A 17,459-nucleotide genomic window follows, 5' to 3' on the forward strand; every position below is an offset into this window, starting at 1 on the left:
TGGACGCCGAAAGAACGGAGCGTTTGTTCGACGTGCTCTCCTGACGCTGCCGGACGGAAACGTGCCAGGAACCGGAGGTTTCATAGAGACCTGCTTCACTCTTTAAAGGACAGTTTCCTCACATTACATCCTCTCACCTACTTTGGCTTTGTCACGTTCAGTTTTTCTTTCAGTTAACCTCAAAGTATGAGAAAGACACACACAGACACAGTTTCTTAAACATGCATCATGGGAAATATAGGATTCAGTGTTTTGGATGGAAGAGGAACATATTTCTAACTCAGCAGCTCAGATTTAGTGTTAGCATTCTTTTCCAAAATCTGCCAGTCGTAACAAAGCTCTGGAGCGCAATTACATTTTAAAAGTACAGAAAATATGGAACTTGTAGACAAAGATCAGGATCAAAAGAAAAAAAATCTTCTTTTTGAAGGTTAGGCCGATGTTTACGCTAGAATTCTAGCATTCTAGAATTTCTCTTCTTTGAATTCTAGAAGGATAAACGGTGTTACAGAACTTCTGCAGAATTGTGACCCCTCCCAGCCCAGAAATCTAGAATTTTGCCATAGGGTCAACGTTTGGACGTAGACTCAGACTAATCTTTCTGTTCCTCAGTTTCTTTTCTTCCTTAAAAATCTGTGATATCAAGAATTTTACCCCCCCGACCCCCCCTTAGAATTGAATTCAAGAATAGTTTTATTTTTCCTTTTTTTGTTGAAGTATTCTAGAACATCTTCTTTTAACCCCTGTTCCTGCCTGTCAATTCAAGAAAATTGAACAGTACTCTTGAATCCTGAATTAATCTTGTAAAAAGAAAATGTTTTCTTTCATGTTCTAGATAAATAAAAAATAAATAAAATTAAAAAATAAAAATAAATAAATTCATAAAAATTCTGGAATTTAGTTTTTCCATCTCTTTTCTGGAATTCTGAATCCCCTTTTGTTTCTTGGAATTCTGGATGAAAAAAAAGTTTAAGAGCTATTTTTCCTTTTTTTCTTTCTTTCTTTCTTTATTTATTGAAATTAATTCTGAGAGGAAATTCAGATTATTTTCCAGAAATCCCTCCCCTGAGAATTCTGACTTTGTAGTCCAAATAAAAGATCACCTTCAAGATTTCTAAATCTTTTGAAGTCTTTAAAACTCTGACTCTGTCTCTCGAGTTTCCTTTCAACTCTGATGGTCTCTCAGACTGATTGAGGGTCTGTTGGGGTTTCTAAAATCCCCTCATGGCACAGTCTTGGAGTCCCTGAGACTCTCAGAGGAGCTCTAAGAGTCTCCTGGAGTCTACAAGTCTTTAATAGTCCTCAAGAGTGTCTTTGTGAAATGATACTCTGTTAATTTCTGAGCGACGTCTAACCTTCAGAGGGATCCAGGCGTCGGGCGCGGCGGCCATGTTTGGAGTTGTTGTGCACGAACATGTTGTCTGAAACCGCCAGCACATGACCGTCCACGTTGACTGTGGTGGAAATCACGACCTGTGGCAAAAACACACACACAGAGAAATCAGGATCTCCTGCAGCAGGGCGCTGGATCAGTCTGGACCAGGTGTGGTGGGTCTTACCTGGAACCTCCTCATGTCTCGGGGGTTTCCTGCGTTTTTCAAACAGTTCTGATTGCACTTGAGGAAGAACTTGAGGAAGAATCTGGAGAGACAAAAAGACAAAAGGGCAGATTTATTACCCACAATCCTCCACTTTCATTCAACACAAACAGGGATTCAGGATCAGCTCGTTTTGGATTCACAGGACGCTCATTTTACAGCAGACTTCAGTTTGTTGAGGTGGTCTGGGTTTGAGGAAACAACTTGAATAATTTGAGGCTCTGTTTGTTGTCATGTTGGTCCTGTGTTTATGACATCATCACTCTGTAGCAGCATCCTGATGAAGACACTCAACACACCCTGCTGACTTATGGCGCCTCATTAGGAACCTCCTTTTGAGTTTCCCTCCCTCTCGTCCGACCTCTCACCCGCCGTGTGTTGATTTACGCCCGTTTTTACGGCAGCAGAGGAGTATTGATTGGGAATGGATATCAATGAGGACGGGCGGTAATAACACGCATCTCTGCAGGAGGATGGAGGGGGGGTCAGGATGGATTGCCACCTTAATGCATTTCACACTGCCTTGTAATCTGCACACATCCATCTCTCGGACCATCAGCACCCCCTCCTCTTCCTCCTCCTCCTCCTCGTCTGATGGAGCGCCTCCTTTTTAATTGCCACATTATCACAATAATAATCCAGGCAGTTAACAAGCGGCAAGGTCGCAGACAGACATGTCACATTAACCAGGGGATAACCTCGAAGAAGACCCACACCCATCCCCACCCTCCTCCCTCTTCTCCTTCTCCTTCTTCAGTGAGGCATGCTAGGAGGGCACCAGGAGGGGGGCGGGGTTATAAATGAGGTGAGCATCGATTTCCACCTTAATAAGACAGTAACAATATCCTTAAAAACAGAGAGCAGGAGCTCAGCTGGTCTGACAGCAGCTTGGGTTCAACTACAGAAATTATCACCTGAGATTATTTCATTCACGTCTTTAATATTTTTATCTTTAAGGGATTTTATCACGTTGGCTTTTTCTTGAACTTAAATCTAAATCAAACTTAGAGATGATCACTTTTCTGAACAAAAAGTTTTTTTATTATTATTATTGAGAGCAATTATGACCAAGACTATGTTGTTAACCCTGAAAAATTCAAAAACATTTGTTTGCAGACAGAATATTTGTATTTTTGTCACTGGAAACCAAATTTATCCTCATAAAGGGACAACCAAAATGCAACAGTAGCTTACTGGTTTTAAGAATTAACTCTGAAAATTTTTTGAAAAAGACTCAAAATGTCAAAAATCTGAGATAGAAATAAAACTCTGAGGCTGAAAAGAGAGAAAATGCTGCTGCTGTCTGCGATTTGGGTGAAATGATCCTTTAAAGAAACAGAGAGGAGAGAGATAGGCAGTGTGTGTGTGTGTGTTTCTGCGTGTGTGTGTGTGTGTGTGTGTGTGTGTGTGTGTGTGTGTGTGTGTGTGTGTGTGTGTGTGTGTGTGTATCGACTGAAAGCTGATCTGCTGCTGTGAGGCTCTAATGCCCTTTATGGCCGAGAACAGAATAATGTGGAGCTCCATTCAGACGATCCCGAGTCCTTCAGAGAGCTGATACCGATCAATACGGCTCCAATTCACACACACACACACACACACACACACACACACACACACACACACAAACACACACACACACACACACACACACACACACACACACACACACACACACACACACACACACACACACACACACACACACACACACACACACAGCTGGCACACACACATACAGCAGACACAGAAAAATACAATATCCACACAAAATACACACTGTACACAAAAACAAAACACACACATATATCTACACACATTCACCAGACATCTGTATTCAGACACACACACTGAAAAAAATACAACATACACACATAATACACACCTGACAACTTTACCTGAATACACAAACAGGACTGCAAACACAAAATACACAAATAAAAACACACACTGTACACAAATAATACAGAAAGCACACACACTTACAATCAGTAATACACAATACAAAGGCACGACAAGCTCTTTTTCACACACACACACACACACACACACACACACACACACACACACACACACACACACACACACACACACACACACACACAAATAAACACTTAAGGATGTATAAACACATGCACAGGGATACACATCACATACATACTATACCATATATATATATATATATATATATATATATATATATATATATATTCACATCTCCACCCTCTATTGACTCCATATTTCCCTGTGTCTGTTCACTTGAGTGTTTTGTGTCCTAACGCCTTTCCACTTTACATTGTGTGTGTGAGCTGAGGTAGATGAACAACTCCTGGATCCTTTCAGGTATAACCGCAGTTCATAAGAAAGGTGTTTAGTGGCTTTAGAGAGAAATACACCACAACCAAACCTCACTGAGAAAACTAGTCATTTGGTTTCACAGCAGTAAACAGGAGTTGTTTGTCTACACATGCCTTGATCTGTGAGTTTGTTTGAGTCTTTGTGTAGCCCCTGTCTGTTCCATAAGCTGAAATAAGGGTTTTTGTCAGTGGAGTCTGGCGTCTTTGTAGAGTGATTTAGCCCCACCAAACCATTTTGACAAAAAACAGTGATTGAATTTTAGGATACTAAACACAGGTGTTGATGATCCACCCCTATTTTAATAAGCAAGTTTGTGTAATGTTGGAAATTCTGTGTTTAGAAAAGCAGGCTCAGACATCAGAGACATTTACATAATACACAACAACACAACCAACTAGCTACCAGAGGCAGAAGGTAGATCAACAACTTTTTTCTGCGAAAAATAATTTCAGTGTCATACATCACACCTTTTTCTAGAAGATTTGACCACAATCAGGACACCAAAAAGGGACAACTGTGGATCTCCTTAAACGGCGGTTACCTCCTTTTTCTTCTCCAGCTCTTCAAGAGGAGGTGAAGATAATGAGAGAGGGAGTGTGCTGGTGTCAGCTGTCACCTCATTACTCCAGCCGACAATCAATTACAGGAGGACAGAGAGAGAGTGTGGAGCTGAAAGCAGCTCTGAAATCACTGCTGCTCTATGTGAAGGAGAAAACAGACGTGTTCTCACCTGCAGGTTTGACACGTCACTTTGAAAAAGCTTAACCCACACACTGGATAAACCTGAACATTGTCTGCAAACTGTCAGACTTTTCATAGTTACTCAAATCAAAGCACAGTGCATTGAGCCCGAAATCCCAGTATTTAGTGTCGTTTTATAAAATGATGGCACAACAAAATAAACTTTGTCCTACTTTGGGTCACTAATAGTTCTTCCAAATTTACCTGGGATATCACCTCTTTAATGCACCTTTTCAAAACTGAAACCAGGATCTTGAGCCCAAACAGTTTTATCTACATAACTAAAATTAGCGACTTATGGAGTTTTATTTTATAGGAAGATAAGTATATGCTTATATTTTGAAGGAAACTTAAGGTTTGCTATGATTTTGCTGGTCTAAGCTGCATAGGGATAAACAACCTCCAGCTATAATAAATTAATATGATGCAGAAAATTTTATATCTGCAGTTCTTTTAGTGTCCACTAGATGCTGGGTGCAGAGGCTCAAGAAACCACATACAAACCCATTCAAAGAAGCTAATGTGAATCTAAACATGTCTGACTCTTGCTAGTTCAACCAAAGTTAGGTTGAGTCAGCATTTTTAATATGGAAACCATCAAGGATGGTTAGCTTAAAACTCGGCTTCAGAAACAAACAAGTGATGTCACAGAAACCACGAAAATGTCACAAGATAGCTCTAAGAAAGCGAATCAGAAATTTAAATCATTCAGAATTTACCACTTGATCTGTTGTTTATACATTTGTGACTGTTACCTAAAGAGCCGAAACGTATAAAGATGAGGATCAGAGCCACTAGAGAAAATAATTTAATAGCTGTCAACATCGAGAACGATTCTCAGAATTGTGAGTTCGTATGATTGACACTGGATGTGACATTGATGTGTATTTACTTTTAAGAATGGATGCCACTAATGCAACACACACACCTTCTCTCCCTCCACGTATGGTTCAGGAAATCACAACACATTCCAATAGTCATGTCTTGAAAATGATGTCAGCATCTGAAATGTCCTACATTCACTTTTTTTTCTAAGATTTCTAGAATTCTGACTCCCAGTTTGTAACTCCGACTTAGATTTCTGAGTTGTGACATCAAAACCAGAGTTCTAGAATCCTGCCTTTGATGTGAGAATTCTAGAACCCTCTTAAATCCCAGAGTTCTGACTTATTAGTTGTAAGTCTGAGTCTTTTAGTAAGAATTCTAGAATTCCAACTTTTATCTATCGGATGATTCTAACTCTGAAGTCAGAATTTTGATTTCAAGGTCTTAGTTCTGACTTTAATGTTAAAATTCTAGGTCAGATTCTAGAATTGTGGAGACCTCTGGTCAAAAGTCTAACCAGATGTTAGTTGTTTTAAGTCTGAAACTCAACTCTCACCAGAGGGCGATCTGCAGAGACAGTTTTCAAATGTAGGACTTGTCGCTGAGCTGCTGCTACTTCAAGAAAGGTGTAGGTGAAGATTTTCCTGATATGATTGAAGTTTTGTGGTTATGCTCGTACGTGGTCAGGATGTAAATGTTAGCATGCTCTAGAGGACTTCAAATTGGCTTTTTGTGTCAGTTTGGACCAAAATAAGAGCTACAAAACCTGAAAAGGTTCAGGATTCACTGTGGATGATGCCTGAGGTGTAAGAGAAAAAAAAAAGAAGCCTCAGAGCTTCAAGCATCATTTTCTTCATGAGCATTTGACTTTATTTCAAGTCCAGTTTCCGGTTTAATCCTGAGTAAAGCAGGGACATAAAGGAGGCTGCTCTAATTGTTCCAGAGAAGCCGATCTAAAGCCAATCTAGCTCACAATGAGGGGAGGAAGAGGAGGAGGAGGTGGAGGAGGGAGGCGCTGGTCTGACTTCAGCATTTCTCTCCGGCCACTCCAGATGATGTCACCCCGACCACACCCAGTGCACTATGGGAAGCAATTACATCGAGCTCAGATTACAAGGCCCTGATGAACACACACACACACACACACTCAGACACACACTGCTTGTATGAGAACACACACTTTGAAGGGCTACACACATGCACACACACGCTCCCTGGAGTCTCTCACTTATTACGTTAGGCAAGAAAGAAAAAGAAGCAGAAAAAAATCAATATTTCAGCAGGAGTATTTTTAAAAGCTGTGCTCGCCCTGACACTTTGATTCTCTCTGTGAGGAGCCACCTCGCCGCCCGCCGCTGCCACTTTACCACCTGACCGCCCACCTGGCGAGCCCGGGCCGGCCTCGTCTTTCTGGTGACAAAGTGAAACAAAGCACAAAGCAAGCGTGGCGAGCCGAGGCCGCGACGAGCAAACAACAATCCGTCCTGGTTAACCCGCCGACCGCCGCGCCGTCACAGCTCATCTGTTTGTGGCTAACGAACAAACCGTGCAGGAGAAACAAAGAAGCTCGCAGGCGGTTCGTGCTGCAAAACATCAGAAGAAGGAGAAGAGGAGGAAGAGGGGGAAGGCGTTCAGCTCATTAGTAGGATGAGTAAAGTCTAATATTGACTCTCGGTGTTGTTGAAACGCCCTCTTCAAATAATTACTGAAGAATTCACATGATGCTCCTCGGCTGCTAATTAGGATATGAAACAAGAGCAGCTTCATGCCCATTACCATTACATGATGATTCACTGGCCCCAGCACCAGCCTCAGAGTGTGTGTTTGCTTTGTCTGGCCTTATTACAGCACACGAGCAGGGGAGTGTGTGTGTGAGGGTGTGTGTGTGTGTGTGAGTGTGTGTGGACGAGGGCCCTCCTTGGCTCTGCTACACGCCATCAATAATTCACAAGCCAAGATGGCAATTACAGGACCATGTACAATCAAACTAAATATTTGATGAGGCACTAAAACAGTCCCTGGAACAGATCTGCCTCTGTCTCTCTCAGTGTGTGTCTCTCTCACACACACCAAGACACACTCACACACACACACACACACACACAAACACAGACTCTGTACTGTCTATTGTCACAACACATTAGGTCCTCGGTCCCTTATTCCCCAGACTTTGTCTTGACACGCAAAAGCAGTTTATTCTGCTAAAAGAGCCTCGTGCAATTCATTTGTTCCGTCTGAAATATTGAGTGCCACCATTATGCATTCTGGGAGGCTGCGGGACGCCATACACCTTTTTTTTTTTGGTCTTTGCCAATAAAGCGTCAGAGCAATCGAGGGTGGAGGTGTCGCATTAAATATCTGAAACTAATCAATCCGAATCGATCGCAATAAAAAAAGGAGATTCTTCCACCCTCCTCCTCCTCGTCTTCTGTGGCCGGAGGGAAATTTTTCTGCATTAAAAATAATGTGACATAAAATCCATGGTGAGAAAAAAGACGGATTGGTGATGACTCAATCACGGGATCGATGGCTAACGAAGAAATGTAAAAACACATGAGGAAGTTTGTCTGCTGGGAGGAATCATTCAACCTCTAATGGGCTGACATCTAGTGTTGTTTTATTAAAGTGAAATTACACTGTTTTTAAAGGCTACTTTTACATATGTCTAGATTCAAAAGACTAAAAGCTTCAAGAGCGTCATGCTGTCAGCTGTTTGACTAATTTGATAGAAAAAGATCTGGACTACTAAGGAAAATAAATTCCCAACCAGGACATCAACTGCAAATTCTCAGAACTGTAACTTCTAACTTCTTGCCAGACTTCTCTTTATATGATGATTCAAAATTCTGACTTTAACTAAGAATTCTAGAATCTAGACTTTGATCCGAGATCCAGAACTGTGTCTTTTATCACAGAATTCCAACATACAATCGTTCTTCAAACCTAATCAAGGAATTATGGAATTCTGATTCTGGTGTTGATGTCAGAATTCTGATTGCAAAGTCGTAACCCTGACTAAGATCTCCAAATTGTGACATCATTGTCAGAATTCTAGAATAACAGATTTGATGTCAGAGCTCTAGAACTCTGTTTTTAGTTAGGGTCCAATTCTAAGTCAAAAGCCTTGAATTCAGATTCATTTTCTAAAAAAGCTAAGTCTGACTTACAGTCATGATTCTAACTCTGAAGTCAGAGTTTTGATTTTAAGGTCTTAGCTCTGGTATTTCATCTCAGAATTTGACTTTGAGGTCAGAATTCCAGAATCCAAAATTTGGCATTAGAATTCTAGAACTCAGACTTTGATTCAATGTCTCAGACTATGAATCAAATACAGGATTCTGGAATTCTGCCTTTTAATTCATGATTCTGAAATCAAATAAGAATTCAGATTTTCAGATCTTAGCTTAGCTTTTTTTAGATAAAGATTCTGTTTTTTTAAAAAAAAGTAATCATTATGACTTGTTTTTGAGGAATCCTAGAATCTTCACTATTAAAATTCGAGGTCTTTGACTTGATGTCACAACCCTCACTTTGAAGTCAGCATTTGATTTTTCTTACTCTTTTCAGTAAACTCTGACTTTTAAGATTCTAGAACTCTGATTTCTGGGTCAGAATTATGGAATTTTTTCTTTGATATCAGAATTCTAGAACTCTGACTTCAATTTAATCACTCAGACAATGAAGTTTCAGATCTTTTTGGTTGTAACTGACTTTTTCCTCAGAATTCTAACATTACATACAGGAATTTGTTTTTAGTCTCTGTCTTGGGAGTTTAATTCTGACTCATTTTAAAAGTATTCAAGAATGCTGACTTCAAAGTCAGAATTCATGAATTCTGACTTTGGGGATGTGTTTCTGCCCTGAAGTTGGATCTCTGATTTTAAGGCTGTAGCGCTGACTTGTCATCGTAGAATTCCAACATCAAAGTCTTGATTATGTCTCCTCTTATGACGATTCTAGAATTCTGATAGAACTTTGATTTTCGGCTTAGAGTTTGGACTCTTTAAGTATAATAACAGAAAAATAACTGATGGATTTCCTTTTTTCAGGGCCTAGCCTCAAATATGTTGGTCATTCCTCTTCTACTATACTATGTAGACACTCTTCTGTGCAAAACCAAACATCGCAGCACCACCTTAAATCATAGGGGGCAGTGTTGAGTAGTGAAGCCAATAGTTTAAGCCAGATCAGAAAAGGACAACAAAGAAAAACATTAGAAAAGATCTAAACATGAGTTAGACAGCAGTGAAAAAGGAGTGCCCTCTGCTGGAGGCATTAACATCCATAAGGCATGGGGCTATGTAAGTAAAATCAGATTATTTACTTTAATTGGTGATTATTACAATGAGTATCAATCAATCATTAATTGTTAATTAATTTCAATGAATGTAGAACTTTTGTTTACCATTCAGTTGTCTGTGATGGATAAATGTCTAAAATAAGACGATGCAGAGACAAGAAACGAGGAGTGTACAGAGCCACAAACAGAACAAAAAGGATGTGAGCCGAGATGTTTTCACATGAAAGTGTTGTAGACTCTTCCTGTTGGTGCTCTGTTGTTTCCTGCTTGCTGGAGGTGAGATGTAAGTGTGTGTTTGTGTGTTCCTGTGTGTGTATGTGAGTGCACAAATGTTGTGAAGAGATGTTGTGTATGTACAGACACATGCTGAGTTCCTGGAGCGCAGAGATGAACTGAACTTCCCATAATTATTTCATACTGCTTCAGAGAGAGGGACTGAAAGAGAATTTTCTTGTTTTTATTCGAGTAAAACAGTTTTCTCTACAACACACACTGACACACACGCATGTAGACACACGCATGTAGACACACACGTACACACCGTGAACTCAGGTTTCTCCTCAGCTGTATTTTGGCAGTGTTGTCATGACAATCAGCATATTTGTCTCAGGGATTGTAAAATCATCTGTGTGACGCAAAGCTGCAGCCGTGTGTGTTGTATTCATGTGAATTTGAGTGTGTAAGTGTGTGTGTATGATATCATGACAGAAATATGAAGTGGAAATGGAAGAAGAGATTTAAAAGTCCAGGAAAACATCTGAGTCTGTATCAAAACACGGTGAACAAAGTGTGCAGACTATCAGATTCATATCATGAAGACATACATTTATGGAAGTGTGTATCTAACAGTCAGATAACACACATACATATATAGATAATACACATTTAAACTCTCTTTAACAGTTAAAAAAAATATTATTCAAAATAAAGTACAGTAATACGAATAAAGCCAATGTCCAAAAATTGCAGTTCCACCAGTGTCCACTAGAGGGTGGCTTCAAAAGTGACTCAGTCTCCTGTAGAACCCTATGTTAAAAATCTACCAGAGAAATAAGCATGTTTACAGCCTGGTACAGAAAACAGGATTGACACTCTATGTTTTTTTTTAACTGTTTTCTTATATTCAACCAGCATAACCAGTAAGCAAGCAAACTAGATAACTGGGAGACCAACTACAACCTCAAACCGACCTGTAAAACCAGCAGCAGGGACAACCCAAATCCCTCCAGTAACCACCCAGTCAGCCCAGTTAATAAAACATTCAGAACTATTTGTGACCAGCAGACGCTGTCCCTCCACCATCCAGACGAGATGCAGCCCCAGGGGATTCTGGGAGCTGTAGTGTACAGTATGTGGAGCAGTGTTTGTGCACAGCTTGGCAGCATATTGTCAAACAGAGGGAGCGTCGAGTAAACAGCTGCCGCTAGATAAATCCTAACAGACGACGAAAAACAGGGAGAAGAGGCCTGGAAACAACCTGGAAACAACACACTCACTTCTCAGGAAAGAGCGTTGGTCTTTGACCTCTAAATTCATGAAATGACTCCACACTCAGGTTCAGACACCGCCAGCGTTTTGTCCTGTTAAATATGCAAATCTAATTGGTGGCTGTCGAGCTACAGTCCAGAACTCCAGGCAACCTTCAAGGCTCTTCCAGGGAGCTCCAGGGGCGAAAAATGTTATGTTAATGATTGAATTTAATTTAACAGAAATTATCCAAATTTAGAGACATGGAAGAGCGTCTGTATGCCATAAAGTCTCTACACTATACTGGTTTTGTTGTAGTTTATTTTAACTTTTTTGTTTAATTTTCAGCTCAGACGGTCTTGTTTTGACAGTTTCTGACCCCAGGAAGACTTTGCTGGTGCTCGACCTGTCTTGGCTTTTGATAAGTGCACATTTCAAAGAGAGGAAAGTGGTGTGCTTTCCCCACTTTGGCATTCCAAAGAGGCACATGGAGGATAGTGAGTTGAACATCCACTTGGTTCAAGTCAATACAACGCTTAAAGACATGGAAGAGCAACAGCCAGGACTATTTGCAGTTGGTCTTCCACTTTTTTAATGGATTATTGTATGTCAGAGGTTTTTTTTTTTCTTGTTTTTTGACCAGGGGGAGTTTGTTGATGCCCTCCCTGCCTTAATGTTTCATTTTTGTACATTATAGCAATGAAAGAGGTGTGCTTTCCCTACTTGAGACTCTGGCATTCTGCAAAGACTCACGGAAAGGTACTAATCTTTGGTTTATATTTAAAGTGTTTTAGATGCTTTTGCTTTGCTGATTTTTGACTCCAACATATTTTGCTGATGCTCCCCCTGCCTTGATGTTTCATTTTTGTGCATAAAAGTGAAAAAAGAGGTGTGCTCTCCCCTCTTCAAGCTTTGGCAAGACTTATGGAAAGACAGTGAGCTTTGGTTCTACTCTCCAAGTGTTTCAGATGTTCTTGCTTTGCTGATTTTGGACTTCAGAGGATTTTGCTGGTGCTCTCCCTGCCTGTGGTTTTCATATATGCGCATGAAAGGGAGAAAATATGTATTTGACCAATTTTTCATTTCACATAAACACATGACAGAGCAGGCAGCTCCTAGAACAGTTTTAAACACCCAAATATATCAATTCTTTATTTACCATTACTTACAAAACATTTGTCTGAGTTAGAGCGGACGTTACTTTTGTAGTTTGAAACGACAATTAGCCTAAACTTCCACTTGGCTCATATACAGTGCAACGCTTAGCCTCCAGCTTTCTCCTCCATCCTGTGTGTGTGTATGATTGTGTGTATGAGTGTTTGTGTGTGTTTGCCTCTGAGTTATCTGTTAAACTTTTAGCAGCATTTTCTGAAAAGCAGAATCGTAGACAGCGCTGAGGTTAAAAAGAGGTTAATAAAGAGGTCAACAACCAAGGTCTTCACATGCAGCTCTTTGGGACTGACACTAATCGATTCTGGGCCTGAGAGTCAGAGTAAATCTTTTAAGGGTCAAAGGTCATTTACTACACATTTTAAGGGAATACTTAAAACCTCAAAAACACAGTGATGACATTTAAGCTCCTTTCTTCACTCTGAATAACTTTCTGTCCAGTCTGCTCCGGTCTCATTCTCAGTTATGAATCTTTGTTTTTGTGTTGTTTTTTAGTTGATCTGGAGCATAACTCCAGTATGATTCAGTCTGTATTTCACCATCACGCTTCCCCGCTCTCTGTGCTGAACTGAAGGATTTCTTTTGCTCTTTGGACGGAGACGATCCTTCAGCTCCTAGTCTGATGAAATCCCCCTAAACCCGGCAGATTAACTCCACACCGCCTCAAGGTAAAAGAAAAATCACCTCTTTTCCTGAAAAGTTGACATCTTTCAGAGGCTTGATCACTGTCAGGTTGTCTAAGGCTCCACAGCAGTTGATGAATCCTGATCTGAGGTCAGTTTAAGTGGCATTGCTTGTGTTTAACCCTCAAAATCTCAGCCACGCTGCCAAATACTACGGATCAAATTAGGGGAATAAAACTACACAAACAGATGTGGAGCAGCCCAACGTTAAGCTCCTCTTAAGAGGAAACAGACCCAGTTTTCAGACAATAAACTTTGATGAGTTATTGACCTGTCGACTCCTCTTTGACCCGGGACTTTTTCATCCATTTGCTGTTGTTACTCAAAGCAGCAAATAAGCAGAGTTACCTCCTCAAGCTGCATCTGCAGAACCGCTTTTTCAGCAGGAGCAGACGACTCGAAGCAGAGTCAGTCTAGTCCCTATGTGAACTCTGTTTTAGACAAACTGTTCAATTCCTCCATGTCAGCAATTTTCTGCTAAGTTGGAACAATCGACAAAGTTTTAAGTTTTTCTTGGTGGTGGATTTACAGATTGAGGCCATTGTTTTTATGAACACTTCTTTTAGATTCAAGACCCGATGAAAAAAACCACAAAAGTACGAAACCTCATTATGTAGCATGTACCATCAGAATACTGTAGTGTTAGCTTATCATAGCTTATGTAGCTAATGTAGTTTAGCTGTTTAATCATTTATGAAATGCAGTTTATTGTAGTGAAGTCTGTTTGCTGTGAATTTATCACCCTTGTCTGGCATCGGTGTAGCTATTGTTAGCTGTAGCTGCTCATTGTTAGCGTTAGCTAAATCATAAAGAGTGATTTGAAAATACAACCAACCATTCAAAACATGGCTAATATTTACATGAAGTAGCAAAAGATTGGGTATCTGACAAAAACAATATCTCATGGTAAATTTGTCATACCCCTTGGTTTTGAGTGAGGTCCTGGTTTGTCTTCATTTCAAGGGCTGTGTAGCCTTTCCCCTTGACCTTACAGAGAATTGAGACACCCCTTAGCTGAACGTAAATGTGCAAAACTAAAGGCTAAGGGTATGGGCCCTAAAACAACAACCCCACTGAGTTATTTATTTCTTCTCGCATTTTATTTGGGTTTTGAATATTTTTTTTTAATATTCTGCTGAATTTAACTTATTTTACTGATTACTTTTTGATGGTTTTACTGTACTCATTTTAAATTCTTTGTTTTTTCTTTAATTTGTTTATTTTAACAACTGCTGTCCATACCTGCTTTTTAATTTAATTTTGTTTTAATTTATTTTATTTTATTTCATTTTATTTTATTTCATTTCATTTTATTTTATTTTATTTCATTTCGTTTATTTCATTTTAATTTTTTCTGTAAACCCTTTGGGGTATATGCTTTCCTGTATCAAAGGTGTTTTATTAAAACTAAAATAAAAATAAAAAAAAGACTTGTAATCACTCATGGAATTAAGGTGACCTTTCACCCACAGATACTTAATCAGATTGAAGCAATGAAAGAGGTGTGCTCTCCCTACTCAAGGCTCTGGCATTCTGCAAAGACTTGTGGAAAGACAATGAGCTTTTAGTTTATATTTAAAGTGTTTCAGATGATTCTGCTTTTTCTTATTTTTTGACTCCAGAAGATTTTGCTGATGCTCTCCCTGCCTTGATGTACAATTTTTGCACATAAAAGAGAAAAAAAAGGTGTGCTCTCCTTTCTTGAGGCTTTGGCATTCTGCAAAGACTTGTGTAAAGACAGTGAGCTTTGGTTTATATTTCAAGTGTGTCAGATGTTTTTTGCTTTGGGGATTTTTGATTCCAGAGGATTTTGCTGATGCTCTCCCTGCCTGTAGTTTTTTTATGTATGTGTATGAAAGGGAAATTAAATTTAAGTGACCTTTCACCCACAGATACTAAATCAGATTTATGTATGTTTTTTTGTTACACAGTACATCCACCTTCAATAACAGAGTTACATATTTCAACTCTTAACATGTCTTCACATATGTTTAATAAATTGCCACTATTTAAAAAAAAGACTGCATTATTCCGTGGATATGTTTTTTTTTAAACAATTTATGTTTGTGTGATACAAAACACACTTTTCAGAATAAAATAAATAACCCTAATGCCATGCTCTGACCTCTGGGTGGTAATCTTGCTTTTTCGTTCTTCCGTTTATTGCTGTAGCCGCCTTGTTAGCAGCTAAAAATGGCTGATTTAAAGTATTCTACAGACCGAATTAAAGTGTAAGGATTAATTTTAAATTTGTAAAACTTAGAGTAAGCTAAGCGCCTGTTCCCTGGTTTTCCCCTGATTAACCTACAGTTCCCTGTTTCTAAAGGTCAGAGCCCTCTCTAAGTGACAGTAATGGTTTCTCTCAGCACTTCAGTCTCATTTATAAAAAACATGTTCCTCTCCACTTTTATGATTCATTTAACACACTTGCCGCTCCGCCTGCCTGAGCAGTAAATTCTTAATATGTACAACATGATTTAATTATTGCTCCACATCTCAGCCAAGACAGACGCTAACGATTTTAATTAATGTTTTACATCATGTGAAATATGTTTGCTTTGGCGTTCACTCCATCTCTGCATACAGAGGGGACAGTATTTCACCTACAGGAGGAATACAGTGATTACATTTGTTTTATCTGCTAAAGTATGAAAACTTAGCGCTCCTGTGAGGAACTTTCTCTTTGTACAGAACCATACTAAACAATACAGGACGTATAACACAACAGAATATGTCATTGTTTGCTACAATATTTTCCTTTTTTCTCATTTTTCACGATACTTTTGGTTATCTTTAAATCTGGAGCCTGTCATTACTTTTTATGGCTCATTTGTTGACCACTGTCATCACCCTGGTTACGTCTGTAGTGGTCTTTTTACTTTATTTGCTCTTGTGCTTGTCCAGAGATCCTACATGTAACCATCGCAGCCTTGTTTACACACAAGATGGCACAAGACAGCTGTTAGCAGCCTGCAGCATGTGGATGCTAACTGGTGCTAGGACCAGTGTTCCCCGTGAGTTGAGGAGAAACGACCAACCTGTCCTTCCATCCATCTATCCATTGTTATGCGGAATATAAGATCTTTCTCCAATAAGATGGAGCTAGATGAGCTAGCTATGCTATAGAGGGCATCATCCTGTTCATAGACATGGCTAACAGAGGTAACACCAGACACAAACGCTACATTAGAAGGATTTTACTGGCTGTAAGCAGACAGGATACAGTACTGTGAGACAAAACTAAGTGGTGAAGTAGGCCAGCTCTGTCCTCCTGGACCCTGTGGAGGTGGTTGATGAGTGGAAAATCTTGCCAAGCTGTCGTCTCTGATGGACATTTTTATTCTAGTTGACACTTGTATTATTATTATATGTACAAATTCTTGATTTTTTTGGACGATATACTGTCTTGTTCTGCAACTGTGAATCTAAATTTCCCTTCAGGATTTAATAGAGAACATTCTAATCTGTTTTATTCTATTATGTTTGATACAATACATGAGAATATATATCAAGATACAGGACTATAAGACATGATATCATCTAGGGATGGGTACCTTTCACATTTGAAACGATATGGTACCAATGCCTGGTACCTGGCAATCGGTACCGGTACTCAACGGTACCAATTTTCAGTACTTTTTTTTGTGTTTATGCAACAAAAATATCAATTCATTTAATAATAAGATAAAATTTGTTTTCAATTTAACATATCTATTCTTCAATATATAACCTTGCAACTCTGTGTAAATGTCCGGTAAAGAAAATCAGCTACTCTTCCACTCCCTCACAGTCACAAGGATGCATTTAGGTGCTTAAATATTGTACCTTTTGATTTTATGTGAATCGGTACCCGGTACTTTGACAGGATTCGGTACCTAAACACAAGATTTCAGCTGTTAGCAGCATGCAGCATGTAGATGCTAACTGGTGCTAGGGCCAATGTTCCCCGTGAGCTAAGGAGAAACGATCAACCTGTCCTTCCACCCATGTATCCATTGTTATGTGGAATATAAGATCTTTGTCCAATAAGATGGACAAGCTACAAAAAGTACATGATTCAGTACCCACCCCTATTATCATCCGTTACTTTATTGGACTTAACTCTATTTTTTTCAGATGCTTAAAGATGATATTGTCTCATTAATTATTATTCATGATGCCTTTGTTTTTCCCTTTTGCAACCTAACAGCTCACAAATGGACCTTTATTTTTAAAGTATCCAAAATGAAACATTGCCAGATGATAAAGTCACAGTCAACAGTAGCTAATGCTAGCTATACTTTGAAGAGACATGAAGTGTTATGATGGTGTAATGTCTGT

The 17,459-nt window shown here is 39.4% G+C and overlaps 1 protein-coding gene across 3 annotated transcripts in view; it reads right to left on the reverse strand.

Annotated features, from left to right (window-relative positions):
- The window catches only part of LOC141793357 (transcription factor COE3), a 174,535-nt gene that overhangs the window by 64,222 nt on the left and 92,854 nt on the right, over positions 1 to 17,459 (reverse strand). For all 3 annotated transcript variants that reach the window (XM_074673988.1, XM_074673989.1, XM_074673987.1), the window contains exons 7-8: positions 1,560 to 1,641; positions 1,356 to 1,473 (exon numbers count right to left, since the gene is read on the reverse strand). In XM_074673988.1, the coding sequence (XP_074530089.1) occupies positions 1,356 to 1,473; positions 1,560 to 1,641 (200 nt within the window). The remainder of the gene's footprint in view (positions 1 to 1,355; positions 1,474 to 1,559; positions 1,642 to 17,459) is intronic.

The sequence above is a fragment of the Halichoeres trimaculatus genome, unplaced genomic scaffold (genome assembly GCF_033239565.1).
Source record: "Halichoeres trimaculatus isolate MK-OKI-2021-1 unplaced genomic scaffold, fHalTri1.1 fHalTri1_scaffold_7, whole genome shotgun sequence".
NCBI lineage: Eukaryota > Metazoa > Chordata > Actinopteri > Labriformes > Labridae > Halichoeres > Halichoeres trimaculatus.